The following is a 14994-nucleotide window of genomic DNA, read 5'->3' as shown; positions in this document are numbered from 1 at the left end:
ACTGAAAAAAAGTGAGAAAGAATGACAGTAGTGTTTATCCTTCATGTCAGCTCGCTCTGAGCAGTTTCAATGGATTTACCATAAATATCACAATACGGGCGCACTACATTATATAGTGACGGCTGGTTTGACTACGGAGAAGCGAATGACGGCTCACTGGACCACAGTCTAACTTCCGGGTCGCGTGAACCCGACCAATTAAATATTAAAATCAAATTCAGTCCTGGTGCCCGTTTCTCCAGTTCTTATTTTTGATCTGAGCCTAATATTGAAATATGAAAAAACAAGCATTTTTTTTTTTTCGTTTTTTGTGTTATAATAAAAAAAAAACAAAGAACAAAATAACCAGTCAATTTTTCATTATTTGGTTTTTGATTGCCAATTGAAAATGGAAAGAACGAGTGATACACGGATTGATTAGTCTTCCATGTTTTTGTTTTGTTTGTTAACTGTAAAGCTTAAGAAAAATGTAACGTTGTTAATGTTACTCTGTTTTGTTTTTTTATCATGCAGGTTATAAGATCACTGACACATATTTTTTATGTATATCCAATCATGCCCTACATTGTAACACCACTTCCATTGCTCTTCTTGTACAGAGCTGTGAAAGGTACAGCAGAAACACACTAAGATCTGTAAATACACAACTCCAGTATACTCTGCCTACAACATTCAGATTTAGCTTGAGATGTGAGCTGTGTGCTCCAGTGTGGAGCTGGATGATGTTAAAGGCAGGACAGGAATCTGTGAACAGAGGCCTCAGTCCCTCTCTTGCTGATGGCTCTCATCCCTATCCAAATAAATCTCAGGATGTTCTAGCAAGCTCTGTGTGTATCTTGCTGTTATATTTTTGATTTTATTTCTTTGTTTTTTGGGTGACCTCACCCACGAAACACCCACAGCAGGTTCCTGTAAAAATCAGCATGGCTTTTACCCAGCAACAAATCTATCTTAGTCGAAATCAATTCTTGACCAAAGATCATCAATTCTGCATTATAGGCTATAATCAGTACACTTCTGAAACTGACCCGTCCCTGCAGTCCAGCCACAAACAAAGTATTGTAGTCAGAATTAGGGCTGCAACTAACGATTATTTTCATTGTCGATTAATCTGTCGATTATTTAAACGATCAATCGATTAGTTGTTTGGTCAATAAAATGTTAAAAAAAAATCTATCAGTGTCTCCCAAACCACAAGATGACGTCATCACATCTCTTGTTTTGTCCACAGGCCAAAGAGATATTCAGTTTATTGTCATAAAGGAACAAATGAACGAGAAATATTCACATTGAAGAAGCTGAAATCAGAGAATTTGGACTTATTGTCTTTAAAAAAACTGCTCAAACCAATTATTCGATTATCAAAATAGTTGACGAATTGAATAATCGATTATTGTTCGATTAATTGAATAATTGTTGCAGCTCTAGTCAGAATAACCCAAAAAGTCATAAGGTTGATTTGTGTTGTGGTCCCAAAGGAACAAGGCAAAATCAATGTGAAACAGTAATATGAGACAATATGAGACTAGCATGGCAAGAGAGACATGCAGTAGCAGTACAGTCACCATATTTCATAAAGTTTAAAAATAGGCTTGGTACATATGCATGGAAACAAAATAGCAAGCAAAATAACAGATTAATATATCTGTGTACGCATCATCTACATATATGAGGCATTGGTGTGACCAGACAGTAGATTAGATTTGACTTTATTGATCCCACAACAGGGAAATTCACTTGTCACAGCAGCAAAAACAGAAGCAAAAGGTGTAATAATAATAATAACGAGAAAATGTCCTCTGGGGAAATAGTGAAAGGGCCATGGGGGCTACTGCCGGTGTGTGTACACTATGATGAGATTCTTCAGAGATTTATAACAATTAATACTAGTAATGTTACGATACTATATAATATACAAGGAGCACACCCCTTGGGTCTTTTCTGCTTATTTATTTCTTGCCAGCACTGATCCTACCCTAGCCCTGCTGTAACACTGTGCGTTGATGTTCTTCTACTATCAGGTATCGGAGGTCTGGAGGAGTGTGTCTTGAAGTCAGCCACCCTGTCCACCTCCCCAGCCTGCCCACCTTTCATCCCACTCAACTTTGAGGCCACGCCCATTGTACGGGTTGCCATAGAACCCAAACATCCAGGTAGGTCTTTGAAAGCACATGCATACCTCATACCTCATCCATTTTACATTTCAGGAATTTAAAATGTTATCACATTTATCAAGTTTTGGGGTATTTTTGGTTTCAGAATATTTAATAGGGACATCTAGATACCCTGAACCACACTAATTTCATTTTTTTAACCCTTGAGGCACCTTAGGGACCAAACATGTACATTCAGCTGATTTTATGTTTTTGATTCTCAATATATCGGTCAGTTTAAAGGCTAATTGTATGAAACTTGGCCAGGGTTTGTTTTTCATTATAATTTTTAAAAAATCCAAAATTCCTCTTTTGCAAGGTGTATAAAATAGGATATACGCATTACACTCACACTTAAGTGAGTATGAGAGGGACCGGTTCGGGACCTTAAGGTGTAAAGTGTAAGGTAATTTTAAAGAGGACTAAAGGGTTAAAGAGATGAATACCTTCACAGTACGTCCATGTGATACTTGTTACTGTGTCCTGCATGCTTAAGTCTATTTTACCAAATACACTGTTAATAACTTTATTTATCTTGAAGGAAATTGCTGTGCAGCATTTGCAGTTAAAAGGAGGAAACGGTTAAAATATAAATATCAATAAGGTGCAATTCCCCACAAAAATCCAGACTTTAAGTCTCTAGACAGCAGTACCTCTGTGATTGTGAAAGCTGGTCTACCAATAATAATCATCTGATTGTCTTAAAACAAGAAGACACAAAAGGCTTTTTTAAAAGTGATTTTTGCATAACATTATACAAACTAAATATGCTGCCGATGTAGGGGTCAGGCATTTAAAAGGAGTGAGTCACAGGGCCAGAACTCCAGTGGTAATGTAATGCAAAAAGAGCCTGTGAACAAAATCAGGAGTTAGATGTCCAGTACATTACTTTAGCCACTTTAAAAGCATTGCAGACCTTTGCAGGAAGTGACAAAACCACATTTCTGCTTCTTGACACAAGAAGAGAGTCTCATCCAGGTGAACAAACCTGTTGATAATAATAGGCTGATGCTTCTCTACATTTTTTCACTTACTAGCTGGAATGCAATTCATGAAAATAGGGCACTTCTGGAAAAGTTTTTTATTTTTGGCAGGGTTTTAGGTATAGGCCTAAGGTTTTCAAAAATCCATGGATACAAGTTGGGGTGGCCCCCCCTAGTGGCAGTCCAAAATGGCCCCCGCCAAAAAGAGAAAAGGTTATATCTCAGCTTCCTTAAGTCTTAAATTGTTGTATAATGTAATTTGTTATACTTTGTTTGATACAAGGAATCCATATTCTGATATATTCTTCTTATTTTAAGTCCATTTCCATGTTAAATATATTATCATAGTCATATTATACTGTCAATATCTCTGAAAAAGTCACATTGAAATATTTCTCAGGGCCCTAGAGCCATATTTTTACCTCTAAGGTAAAGATATAACCTTTTCTCTTTTATGCAGGCACCATTCTGTTTTTTATCGATACCAGCCACTAGGGGGGCCACCCCAATTTGTATCCATGGATTTTTAAAAACCTTAGGCCCATACCTAACACCCTGCCAAAAATCAAAAACTTTTCCAGAAGTGCCCAATCTTAATGATTTTTCTCTATTCCTTCCCAGCTATACTGTGAACAAATCCCATTAACTCAAACCAACAATGTGTTTGTCTCACAGTGATTTCTGACTTCCATACCCTTTCAGTGGCACTTAATCCCAATCCCAGCTGGATTCCCACAATATTTTATGATCCTGAATTCTCACACAAAAATCTATTTTGTCAGGCTTCTGTCTTACCACTGGCAGCTACCTACCTTGTTTTTCATTGTGTGTGATTACACAGAGAGGTGACTGTCCTTTCAAAACAACAATGGTGGCTCCTGTAGAGGTTAGCATCAGTGCTGCATCAGAATTAGTTGTGTCACAGCTGGAGAGTATTTCTTCACTGAAAGAAGAGCAAAGAACAATACTCGAGGCTTTTCTCGATAGAATCATTCCTGCTATGACATTACATTACATGTCATTTAGCAGACGCTTTTGTCCAAAGCGACATACAATAAGTGATTCAACCTGATGGTACTAGACATAGACCACAGGAATCAAGTAAGTACAGAACTTTAAGAGCCAACTGTCATCGCTAAAGGAGTGCAATATGTTAAAGAGGAAAAGAAGAGAAAAGAATAAGAGGTTTTTTTTTTTGTTTTTTTTTAATATATATGTTAGGTGACCATGACTTAACCAAGGTATTGTTGGAAGAGATAGGTCTTCAGCCTGCGGCAGAAGATGTACAGGCTGTCTGAGGTCCTGATGTCGGTGGGGAGCTCGTTCCACCATTTGGGAGCCAAGACAGAGAAAAGTCTGGAAGTGGTTTTGAGGCGAGTTGACCCACGCAGGGTGGGAGTCGCCAGCTGTTTGGCTGATGCAGAGCGGAGAGGACGGGCAGGGGTGTAGAGTTTGACAAGGTCCTATGACACCTTCTCCAAGGGTTCTGTGTAACAAACCAGCTGACCTGTCATTTTTAAAACAACAAATACATACTTTAAATGTTTAGCAATGCACAGTATTTTCCTAAAACAGCTGGCCACCGTAGCAAACATAACTTGAGGACATAGTGAATTTGTTTGGAACTATTTTAAGCGGCAGTTTAATCCCCTATTTGGTGCTCTAGTGAGTATTTGGGGCAGCAGGCCACTGTATGTGGGACTGAGTCAGAATAAAGAAGAAGATGACTACAGTTTGTGTGTTAAAGGTAATGAGGGAACATGGTACCCAGTGCAACATTTACATGGACATTTTGACGACAATGGAGCTAACCTCAGATAATGAGTCTGTTAGACTGACAGTAGCATTGACTGCTGCAGTGCTTGGTCTTTGGTTTACTAAAAAAATGTAACATTCCTAAAGCCATGTTTGTATTTATTTATTTTGTAAAGTTGTTAAGTATTTTTCATGACTTTTTATACTGTCGTATGCCTCTCTGGGCAGCTGTTTTGTTGGTGTTAAGTTATTATCATATGCTGCTTGAGAATTGTATCATTGACTCACCAGTGTCCCATCACGGACTGTATAGAACATGGGTCTCAAACTCCCGGCCCACGGTCCAATCGTGGCCCTCGTGACGATATTGATATGAGCTTAATATGATATGAGTTTAATGTGAGTTTTATATGAATGGCACTTTATTGTGTTGTGTGTGGAAGGTCCCTTTAATTACTTTTTTTTGGTAATTTTGTGTCTTTTTTTAAATAATTTTTTTAGTAATGTTGTGTATTTTTCTTGGTCATTTTGTGTCTTTTTGGGTCATTTTGTGTCTTTTTAAATAATGTTGTGTCTTTTTTGGTAATTCTGTGTCTTTTTTGTCATTTTGTCTTTTTTAAGTAATTTAGTTTTTTCCTGTTAGTTTGTATCTTTTTTGGTCATTTAGTGTCTTTTTGTGTCATTTTGTGTCTTTTTTTATAATTCTGTGTCTTTTTTGGTAATTCTGTATATTTTTGGTCATTTTTGTGCCTTTTTTGTCATTTTGTGTCTTTTTTAAATAATTTAGTGCTTTTTCAGTCATTTTGTGTAGGCTAATTTTGTGTCTTTTTTTGTAATTTTGTGTCTTTTTTTTTGTAATTTTGTGGCCCCCAGGTAATTTGAGTTTGAAATCCCTGATATAGAAGAAGTGGAAGTAGCCACTGTGACATTAGCCGTTAGTTTGTGGTTTTAAAGCCTCATGTTTTTGGAGCCATATTTTAAAAACATGCTGTAGCTAGAGAGGTTACACAGATCAGCAGCCCAGCAGGTTTAATAGTGAAATAATAATTTCTTGATGGCAATGCACAGAGTAGGTTATGTCAACTTTTAGTGAAACTTGTGTTTTGAAAGCATTGTTCATTTTTGGATGTCAGCAAAAATAAAAAAAAGTATAACACCTGTGGTCCTCAGGGGTCAAAAAGGACCCCATGACATTAGACTGGTTTTAGGACATGTAGAAAAAATGATTACCACATTTTTTTCACCTTTTAAGGCAACTCATGACCAACACATTGATATATGATTTTCATATTTTTCATTATTATTGGTCAATTTTAGTCAAATATACAAAATAGGCCCCATTTCAAGAGGATAAAAGTAATAAAAACCTGATTTTTTTCCCCAATAGTAATAGTGGGGAAAAAAATTCTTCATGGGAATGCACCGAGTAGGTTATGTCAACTTTTAGTGAAACTTATGTTTTGAAAACATTGTTCATTTTTAGATGACAGCAACAAAAAAGTAAATTTTCAGCATATGTGCCACTCTGCATCCTAGATAATTATCAACTTTCTTCACACATTTCTACGTGTTTTATACATTTTTATAGCACCCATAGTCCTCAGGGGTCAAAATCATGACATTAGACTGGTTTAAGGACATGTAGAAAAAAATTTTTACCAACTTTTTTTTTTTCACCTTTTAAGGCAACCCATGATCAACAAATTTGTATTTTCTTTTCTTTTTTTTTCATTATTATTGGTCAATTTTAGTCAAATGTATAAAATTAGGCCTAATTTCAAGAGAAGAAAAAGTAATAAAAACCTGATTCATTTATTTTTTGTTGAAAATGATTTGGGGTCAAAAAGGACCCCAGGAGTACAGGAGGGTTAAACAATTACAATATGATCTGACCATTTATGTTGTGATATGTAGTAGAGTTAAAACTGGAATAGCTTGGGTTGATGCAATCACGAAGGCCTTAACTTCTTCACATTTCCACATTTCTGCTTCTTTACACAAGAAGAGAGTCTCATCCAGGTGAACAAACCTGTTGATGATAATAGGCTGATGCTTCTCTTCATTTCACTTACTGTGAACAAATCTCATTAACTCAAACCAACACTGCAAAAAAGGTGTGTCTAAAAACAAGATAAAAACACTAAGGCCCCGTTTACACGAGGACGCTCGCGGGTGAAAACGACAAAATATTTTATCGGAAGTGCCTTTCGTTTAGACGGTGACGGCATTTTGGGGGCTTAAAGACGCAAAAATCTGAAACCACCTTCCAAAGTGGAAAAGTCAAATACGCTCCGCCGTATCGTGTCCGTCTACACTGCCAAGACGCAAAACTCTGCTCAGATCTGCTCACGTCACGTATGTGTTTACGTCACATACATGCTCCAGTACAGGAAAATAAACAAACATGTGGGATTATTTCCATGCGTCGGACCTTCAAGCTGCTCTGGCAGCTCTAATGAACTTACAGGAGTCTTTCCACCAAATGTACAGGATATGTACAGATAGTATTACTGAACAGAGAAGGATCTGTAATTACCTCTATCACATTTTGGATGCAGCAATTCATCGGAGGCAAGCCAGACGGCTGTGAACGAGACCTGGGAGATCTAGTGGATGGTGGAGAACTTTGTGGAAGGAGTAGCTGATGAAAATGTGTGGCGTGAAAACTTCCACATGCCTAAAGATGCTGTTATCGCTTTAAGTGATGCCGCCTGGCTGCATACAATCGAATTTCACACACTTTTGCGTCACCGTATGCACGCAGATTTCCTCCCGAAAATGCTCGTCTAAACGAGGAATAAAAAGTGAAGACGCGACGCCACTTTTGCGTCTTCTGTTCAGACCGTCCTCGTGTGAACGGGGCCTAAATCTGAGGGAAATGATCTTGCTGCATGGACAGATAATTTCCCTTGACAAGATTTCTTAAATTAAGATTATTAAATCTAGAAATAAGCATGTTGAACACATAAAATAAGAAATTAACTCTTAAAACAAGATAAATTAAAGCTGCAAGCAGCGATGAACTGGCCCGAGCAGAGTGCACTGAGTGTATTTATTAGTCACCACACCCTGCAGTCTATCTTTCACTTCACCCAGCCAGGTGAAATGGCAGGTGGAGAACACATTCATGAGCACTTGAATGCTACACAACTTGGAGCCACTATACTGAACTACAAAGTCTAACTGCAGTAACTAAGCAAAAGGTAAAACTGAGAAAAACTGCTTTAAAGTTTTTTAACGTTTTTTTAACTGGCCAGCCAAATGGGTTATAGGTAGATAAGTGATATGACACTTATTTCTACATGTATTGATGATGTCATTTTTATACTCAAAAATCATGATGATTTATTTGACCCAAAAATGTAGTTATTGCATTGCTGTAAAATGTTCTAATAGTAATGCAGAAACACAGAGAAGTAACTGTTGTTTTTATATTTTGTTTTCAGTGAATAAACATTTTCAAATTGATTTTGTTATAAGTGTAATTAAAAGATTTACGTATTTTAGACTTGATATCATAAACTAATGCCATATTGTGGTCTTAATATATTTGTATCTCACTTTTTTTACTTGAACACAGTTTCCCTTTCAAATAAACTTATAATTTCTATTATTTTGTATATATTTTAGTATATCTATCCGAAGCAGACAATGGTAAGTACAATTACTGCTTGGTTTTGAGTTGGATTTTGTAAATTTTGTCACAAGATAAAACAGACATCAAGAAGTTCATTTTTAGCTAAAACTCAATTTCGACCAAAAACTTAGTTACTGCAGTTAGACTTTGTAGGGCATTATACACTGTCATAGAGGTGCACTGGGACCATTTTTCTCTCAATAGATGCATTGACCCATAAATTGCTAATACAGAAAAATCAATGAATTGGTCTCCATCAAATGTGTTTGTGTGCTAGGTGAGATGCCAAAGCTGGTTCGTGGAATGCGTTTGTTGAACCAGGCAGATCCCTGTGCTGAGGTTCTGATCCAGGAAACAGGAGAACATGTTCTGGTGACTGCTGGTGAAGTTCATCTACAACGCTGCCTGGACGACCTCAAAGACCGGTCAGTGTGTGACTCAGTCTCTGTGTCTCTGCTGTCTTCTTACCGTTGTCCCATCGTGAGAAAATAAAGTCCTGTCTAGTTCATTATAGAAAGACTCACCTAGCTTGTCAATGAAATATCTGTGCTCCTTATGTGGCGTCTGTTTTTCTTGTTTTCTATTTTCATACTTCAATCAATCAATCAATCAATCAATCAATCAATCAATCAATCAGACTTTATTTGTATAGCACTTTTCATACATGAGAGATGCAACAGAAAGCACTTTACATAAAAAAAGGAGAAAATAATAATAAAAAGACCCACCTTCATCCCACCCATCCTATTAAAAACAAAGCACAAACTGAGGAACTGAGGAAGCTCCATCTCAACATGGAGCAGTGAGGAAACACTGGAGGCAGCTTAGAAATAAATTAGATAAAGAATAAAATAAGATAAAAAGATATATATAATAATAATAAATAAATAAATAATAAAAAAGTAAAAGTCAATAATGACAATGGAAAGTATTATATTTATATATATATATATATATATATATATATATATAGTAAGATGCATGAGCAGATGGTTCAGGTAAAAGCCAAGTTAAAAAGATAAGTCTTCAGTTTGCTCTTAAAAATATGATGTGTCTTTTTTGTCTATCTAAGGCTAATTGATTGTCTCTGTGTGTTTGTCTTCTTTCTGGGCTCCTGTGTAGTTTACATGTACATAGAATACAGTGTGTGTCATGTACTGAGGGACTAAGATCCGAGAGAGAAAGAAGCTCATCTGTTTCCAATTCCAGCACCATCATTATCTGGCTATCATCACATATTGACTGCTGCCTCTCTCTGTCTGGAAGCTGCAGGCCTCCTCACAACAACAACACCGGCTCACTGCTAGAAGCCTATATAGATTTTTAGTGAATTTTCACAATGGAAAATTTGGTTTTGTCCTTGGCTGACTGTTGTACTCTCACATGACCATACAAATTCAGTAATAAGACCAAGTTGAGAGACAGGATTCTTGCTTTTTACAAAACAACTTTTGAGCTTTATTTGAGACATGTTTTAGAACCCTGTATTCATAACAGAATGCATTACCCAAATGTATAAATAATTTGATATTGAGAAACAATTTAACATTCAAACTAGTGACAAAAATCATTGGGGATTAAACAGATATGTTTTTATTTCTACTATAAAGCTATATATATGACTTTTCAGTTGGACAACCTCAGTACAACACACTTGTACATGTATAGTTTCAATATGGTGGATGCAGAGTTGCAAGCAAGTAAACTTCCTCCAGGAAGAGACTTTGTCTGGCTAAGCATTAAATATTCAGTGGGGTCTGTAAGTGTGAGACCATATTAAAAATCTCAGGATTCAGAAACATTAAAAGCATTATAACATGTAAAATGAAGAATACATTTTAAAGATTCTGCACTATTTCTTGGTCAGCAATCAAATTTAAGGAAATGTGTTGTTTTGGCCAATTTAACTCCTTTGTACGAAAGGGTAGATTTCCTCAAGTTTCATCCCTTCCATTGAAGGGTGTATTCAGATAACAGAGGGTTCAGTCTTCTCATCACATGTTCATTAAAGTAACTCAACTTGCAGCCAGTGTTCACCTGTGCATCAAATCACCATTACCATCAGTGACATTGTTATAGTGGAAGAACTTTGAAGTAACAGGAGTCAGATTGTTTTTCACAGCAAAAGAGTGTTTTCTCAGTGCCAGATCATGATTGGACTAAAAGTCTAAAAGTGGGCACTGCATGGAACTCTAAAACACCTGGACAACTTGATCAGCTGTATCCAAAGCTTTATCAGGGATACAAAAAGTGACAATCAGAAGCTCAATCTAGGCTACGTTTACATGATGACGGTCTGAACAGAAGACGCAAAAGTGGCGTCTCGTCTTCACTTTTTATTCCGCGTTTAGACAAGTGTTTTCGGGAGGAAATCTACGTGCATACGGTGACGCTAAAGTGTGTGAATTGGATTGGGTATCATGCCAGGCGGCATCACTTAAAGAGATAAGAGCATCTTTGAGCATGTGGAAGTTTTCACGCCACGCATTTTCATCAGCTACTCCTTCCACAAAGTTCTCCACTATCCACTAGATCTCCCAGGTCTCGTCAAAGCCGTCTGGCTCCACTCCGACCAATCGGTGCATCCAAAATGTGATAGAGGTAATTACAGATCCTTCTCTGTTCACTAATACTATCTGTACATATCCTGTACATTTGATGGAAAGACTCCTGTAAGTTTATTAGAGCTGCCAGAGCAGCTTGAAGGTCTGACGCATGGAAATAATCTCACGTTTGTTTATTTCCCTGTACTGGAGCATGGATGTGACGTAAACGCGTACGTGACGTGAGCAGATCTGAGCAGAGTTTTGTGTCTTGACAGTGTAGACGACACGATACGGCGTAGCGGATTACAGTTTTACACTCTGGAGGGTGGTTTCACATTTTTGCGTTTTTAAGCCCCAAAACGCCGTCTAAAGGAAAGACGCTTCCCATAAAATATTTTGGCGTTTTTACCTGCAAGCGTCCCCGTGTAAACCAGGCCTTAGTTCCCTGAGAGATAGAAAAACAACTTCATCACATATACAGAACACAAGACTCCCATTGACAATCGTACTTTCAAAAGAAGGCTGTCCTTTAGTGGTCTCAGAGAACGAGTGGCACAGAGCTTCAGATGTGCTGTTCAGTCAGATTTTACTACATTTGAGCGGAGTTAGCCAAGCTAACCAGCTGCTTTACTATCAAACGCTTGGCATAGAGGTAAATAAGCCTATTTTCCAAAATATTGCATTTATTTAATAGTTGCCATTTAGAAGAAAGAAGGTATATTAAGGCCCTTTGATGTCCTAGACTTGTAGATTATTTGAATGGCTATTGGACAGTAATTTTCTTTTTTCTTAAAGGATCAATCATGGTTTTCTTCTACTAATAAAGTGGAAAAGAATTGAGTTATTCCATTATTTGTTGACCTGGCCCAACAGACAGGCAGGCAGGCTTTCAGTCAGGTATGATATAATGTATAGCCTGTAGATGAGTGGGTACAACACAACCTTATTTTCTTCTTTAAATGCCTACACATGCCCCTTTAGTCAATCACATGCTCTCCACACAATGCACCAAGGATATATAATGTATGTATATAATGCATGTAGAAAGATTGGTGGAGGTGCAGGTGGAAAAATTCAGAGACAAATGATCTTCTCAGTTAATGGTATAAAAGGCTGCTGGTTGCAGTGGTGGGTGTAAACAGACACTGTTAATTCCCCTTTGAGATGGATGACCTCCCCTGCCTTTCAGCCTGACCTCGTTTTCAAACCTCTTCTGCATATGTTAGCATCTTAGAGTATTGATTAAAGGAGAATGCATCCATCATTTATGTAATCCATCAAAGTACTGTGGCCTGTCTTTTATGTATCTAGCATGACTGTCCTTATTTACCATAAGGTTGGGGTTAAAACACTTTAGAAATTGCAACCAGGCAGTTGCTTTGGAAAGCTGTGCCTCTGTGTTGATCCGTCTTAACTGTTTCCATCTCACCAGGGGAATTGGTTAATTCCAAATATCGAATAGCATGCTAAAATGCTAAACTAAGATTTTGGAATGTTAACATCATCATTGTGAACACTGTCCTAGAAAATAATACCACCCTATGATAACTGAGCCAACTTCATAAGTAAGATAAGGTTAGATATTCCTTTATTACTCCCACAACAGGGATATTTCCAGTGTTACAGCAGCATGTGGATAGCAAAAATAAAAGAAGCATCAATAAAATAACAATAAATACTAACCAAGCAATATAAACCAGTACTACCACATACATTCCAATGTATGCCATGTTTGTGCAGTCAAACTTATTTTTAAAATAACTAAACATGAGTCGTGTTTCCACTATGGGGGAAAGTGGCCACCAGGAAAGTCTCAGGCCACACCCTCTCAAAAGTCCTCTCACTCTGCGTGTCTCCACTACAAGTTACCACTGCCGCTAACGGTGGCTCTTCTTAAAAAGCCGGCCTCCGGCTCGTTAGCGGCTCATTAAGAAGAGTAAGAAGGAGTCGCTGGATTTGTCTCCAGTAGCTTTTTGGAAAAATAGTTGCCTAGGGGATGTGAAAAGTCACTAAATTTAGCAACAAAGACGCTAAGTTGTGAACACTGCTTTTACAAATGGCGTGTGTTGTTGTCGTGTAGAGTACTACGTCACATCCTGCTAAGCGATCTATCAAATCAGTAACCAGGCTGTTTTCAGGGGAGAAAAAAAGACCCTGCTCTTCAACAGGGACTAAAAAACTCCTGATAAAAGCTGGCTCCAGACTGCCAGTATTCAAATTAGGGGCGTTTCGGCGAATGAGACCCGCCTCATTCCGGGTATTGTCCGGCTATTACCCGGGAGTGGAAACAGCCTATGGAATACATGGCAAAACATGCAGTGACTATATCAAGCAGTACAAATATGGACTGTATAATAATAGAGAACAAATTCAACCCCACCGTAGACCATTGGTTTGTGGACTGCTGCTGTCTTAAGTTTGGCATTTTCTAAATCAATATCGTCAGCTAATGCTAGTGCTAGCTAGCTAGCTTGGTTGGCAAGGGGCAATTGTTCTTTTAAATAAACAGCTGACTCCTTATAAAGAATGCAGTTTTAAAGCACTTGTGCTTTGGCCTTTCTGCTCAGGCCCAGAGGTTGAGCTTGAGTAAAAAGGGAGGAGAGGAAATAGAAACAAAAGAAGTTCCTAGTTCAAGTCATGGAACTTTTACATTACAGTGTAAAGTTTTTGGAGGTCATTTGAATGTTTGTGGTCAAATGCATTTGAATACATTTAAGAAATGTTATATTACAGAAAAGTACATCACTTAAATCATGTGTCCTTAGAACTACGTATTAAGGCAGATCTCTAAATAATATCCAAGCCTGGCATCCATTGCCAGTTTGGGTAGTGATAATGCTCTTCCTTTCCACTGACATTATCTTCCAGCCTGAATCACTGGATTTGATTGATTTTCACTGGATTGAGTGCTTATTGACAAAAAGCATGTAAAATCCACTCATAAAATTAATGAAGAGACAATGAAGATCGATTCAACCAAAACCAAATCTGGAAGTGAGCAGAGACTCAGAAAGACACAGTAAGTGAAAGCGATTAGTTTAGGATTTTCACAAGGATCTCTTTCTATTTTGCTCCACTCATTGGCCTGTATCCCAGATCCTGCCTTACCATGCTTCATCAGACGGACATCATTACTACAGTGATGAGTGCTGCCTTGTTTTCAACAGAGCTAGTGCCCAGCATTCAGACTCGACAGCTAAATGTTTGTCCATCACCTGCAAGACTATTTTCCTCCTGCTTTCAGACAGCTTTTAGAGCTGTTTGAAAAACTAGAGGTGGCCTCTAATATGACTTGTACTCAGGAGTGACTTCCATCTAGCCACTCTACCATACAGGCCTAACTGCTGAGAGCTGCACAAATTGACACCCTCTTGTCAGGTTCTGCTATCCATTCAGACCATTATGCTGTTAGAGTCCTTACTTGTTTCTTGTTCACCATCACTGATGATGCCGTCTCTTGTATTTGTATTTGCATTGTTAGCACCAAGCTCCTTGTCCTGTGGCAAGATAGCATATCTTGTAGGAGCCAAAGATTTTGTAGCATCTATATGAGTTGTTCTGAAAGGCATTGATAAATAACTTCTTATATTAGTTGGTTAAATCATCAACAGACATTGCTGTTCTTATTTATTTTATTTTTTTTATTTTTTATTATTTAATTGGTTCTCAATTCATTATTGTGAACCAGGCTCTGACATCCCCTCTTCAATGTATCAGCTTCAGTTACATGTTTTACAATATTCTGATTTAAAGGCAAACCATCAACGTTTCGATATGTACATTTGAGTGAATTTAGTACTTTTAGTGTGTACACATGTGCATGTGGTGATACTACTTGGTATGCCCCACCACAAAAAAAGGTTATTCTCTGTTTAGCAGCCAAATCAGTCAGTTAAAAATAAATCATATGAACTAGAGTC

General features: G+C 37.6%; 1 protein-coding gene across 2 annotated transcripts in view; it reads left to right on the top strand.

Moving 5' to 3' along the window:
- Positions 1–14994, top strand: part of efl1 (elongation factor like GTPase 1) — a 138389-nt gene that overhangs the window by 94432 nt on the left and 28963 nt on the right. For both annotated transcript variants that reach the window (XM_059357055.1, XM_059357049.1), the window contains exons 16-17: positions 2022–2153; positions 8806–8953. In XM_059357055.1, the coding sequence (XP_059213038.1) occupies positions 2022–2153; positions 8806–8953 (280 nt within the window). The remainder of the gene's footprint in view (positions 1–2021; positions 2154–8805; positions 8954–14994) is intronic.

Source organism: Centropristis striata, chromosome 2 (genome assembly GCF_030273125.1).
Source record: "Centropristis striata isolate RG_2023a ecotype Rhode Island chromosome 2, C.striata_1.0, whole genome shotgun sequence".
NCBI lineage: Eukaryota > Metazoa > Chordata > Actinopteri > Perciformes > Serranidae > Centropristis > Centropristis striata.
This window is presented reverse-complemented; position numbering and strand designations above follow the sequence as displayed.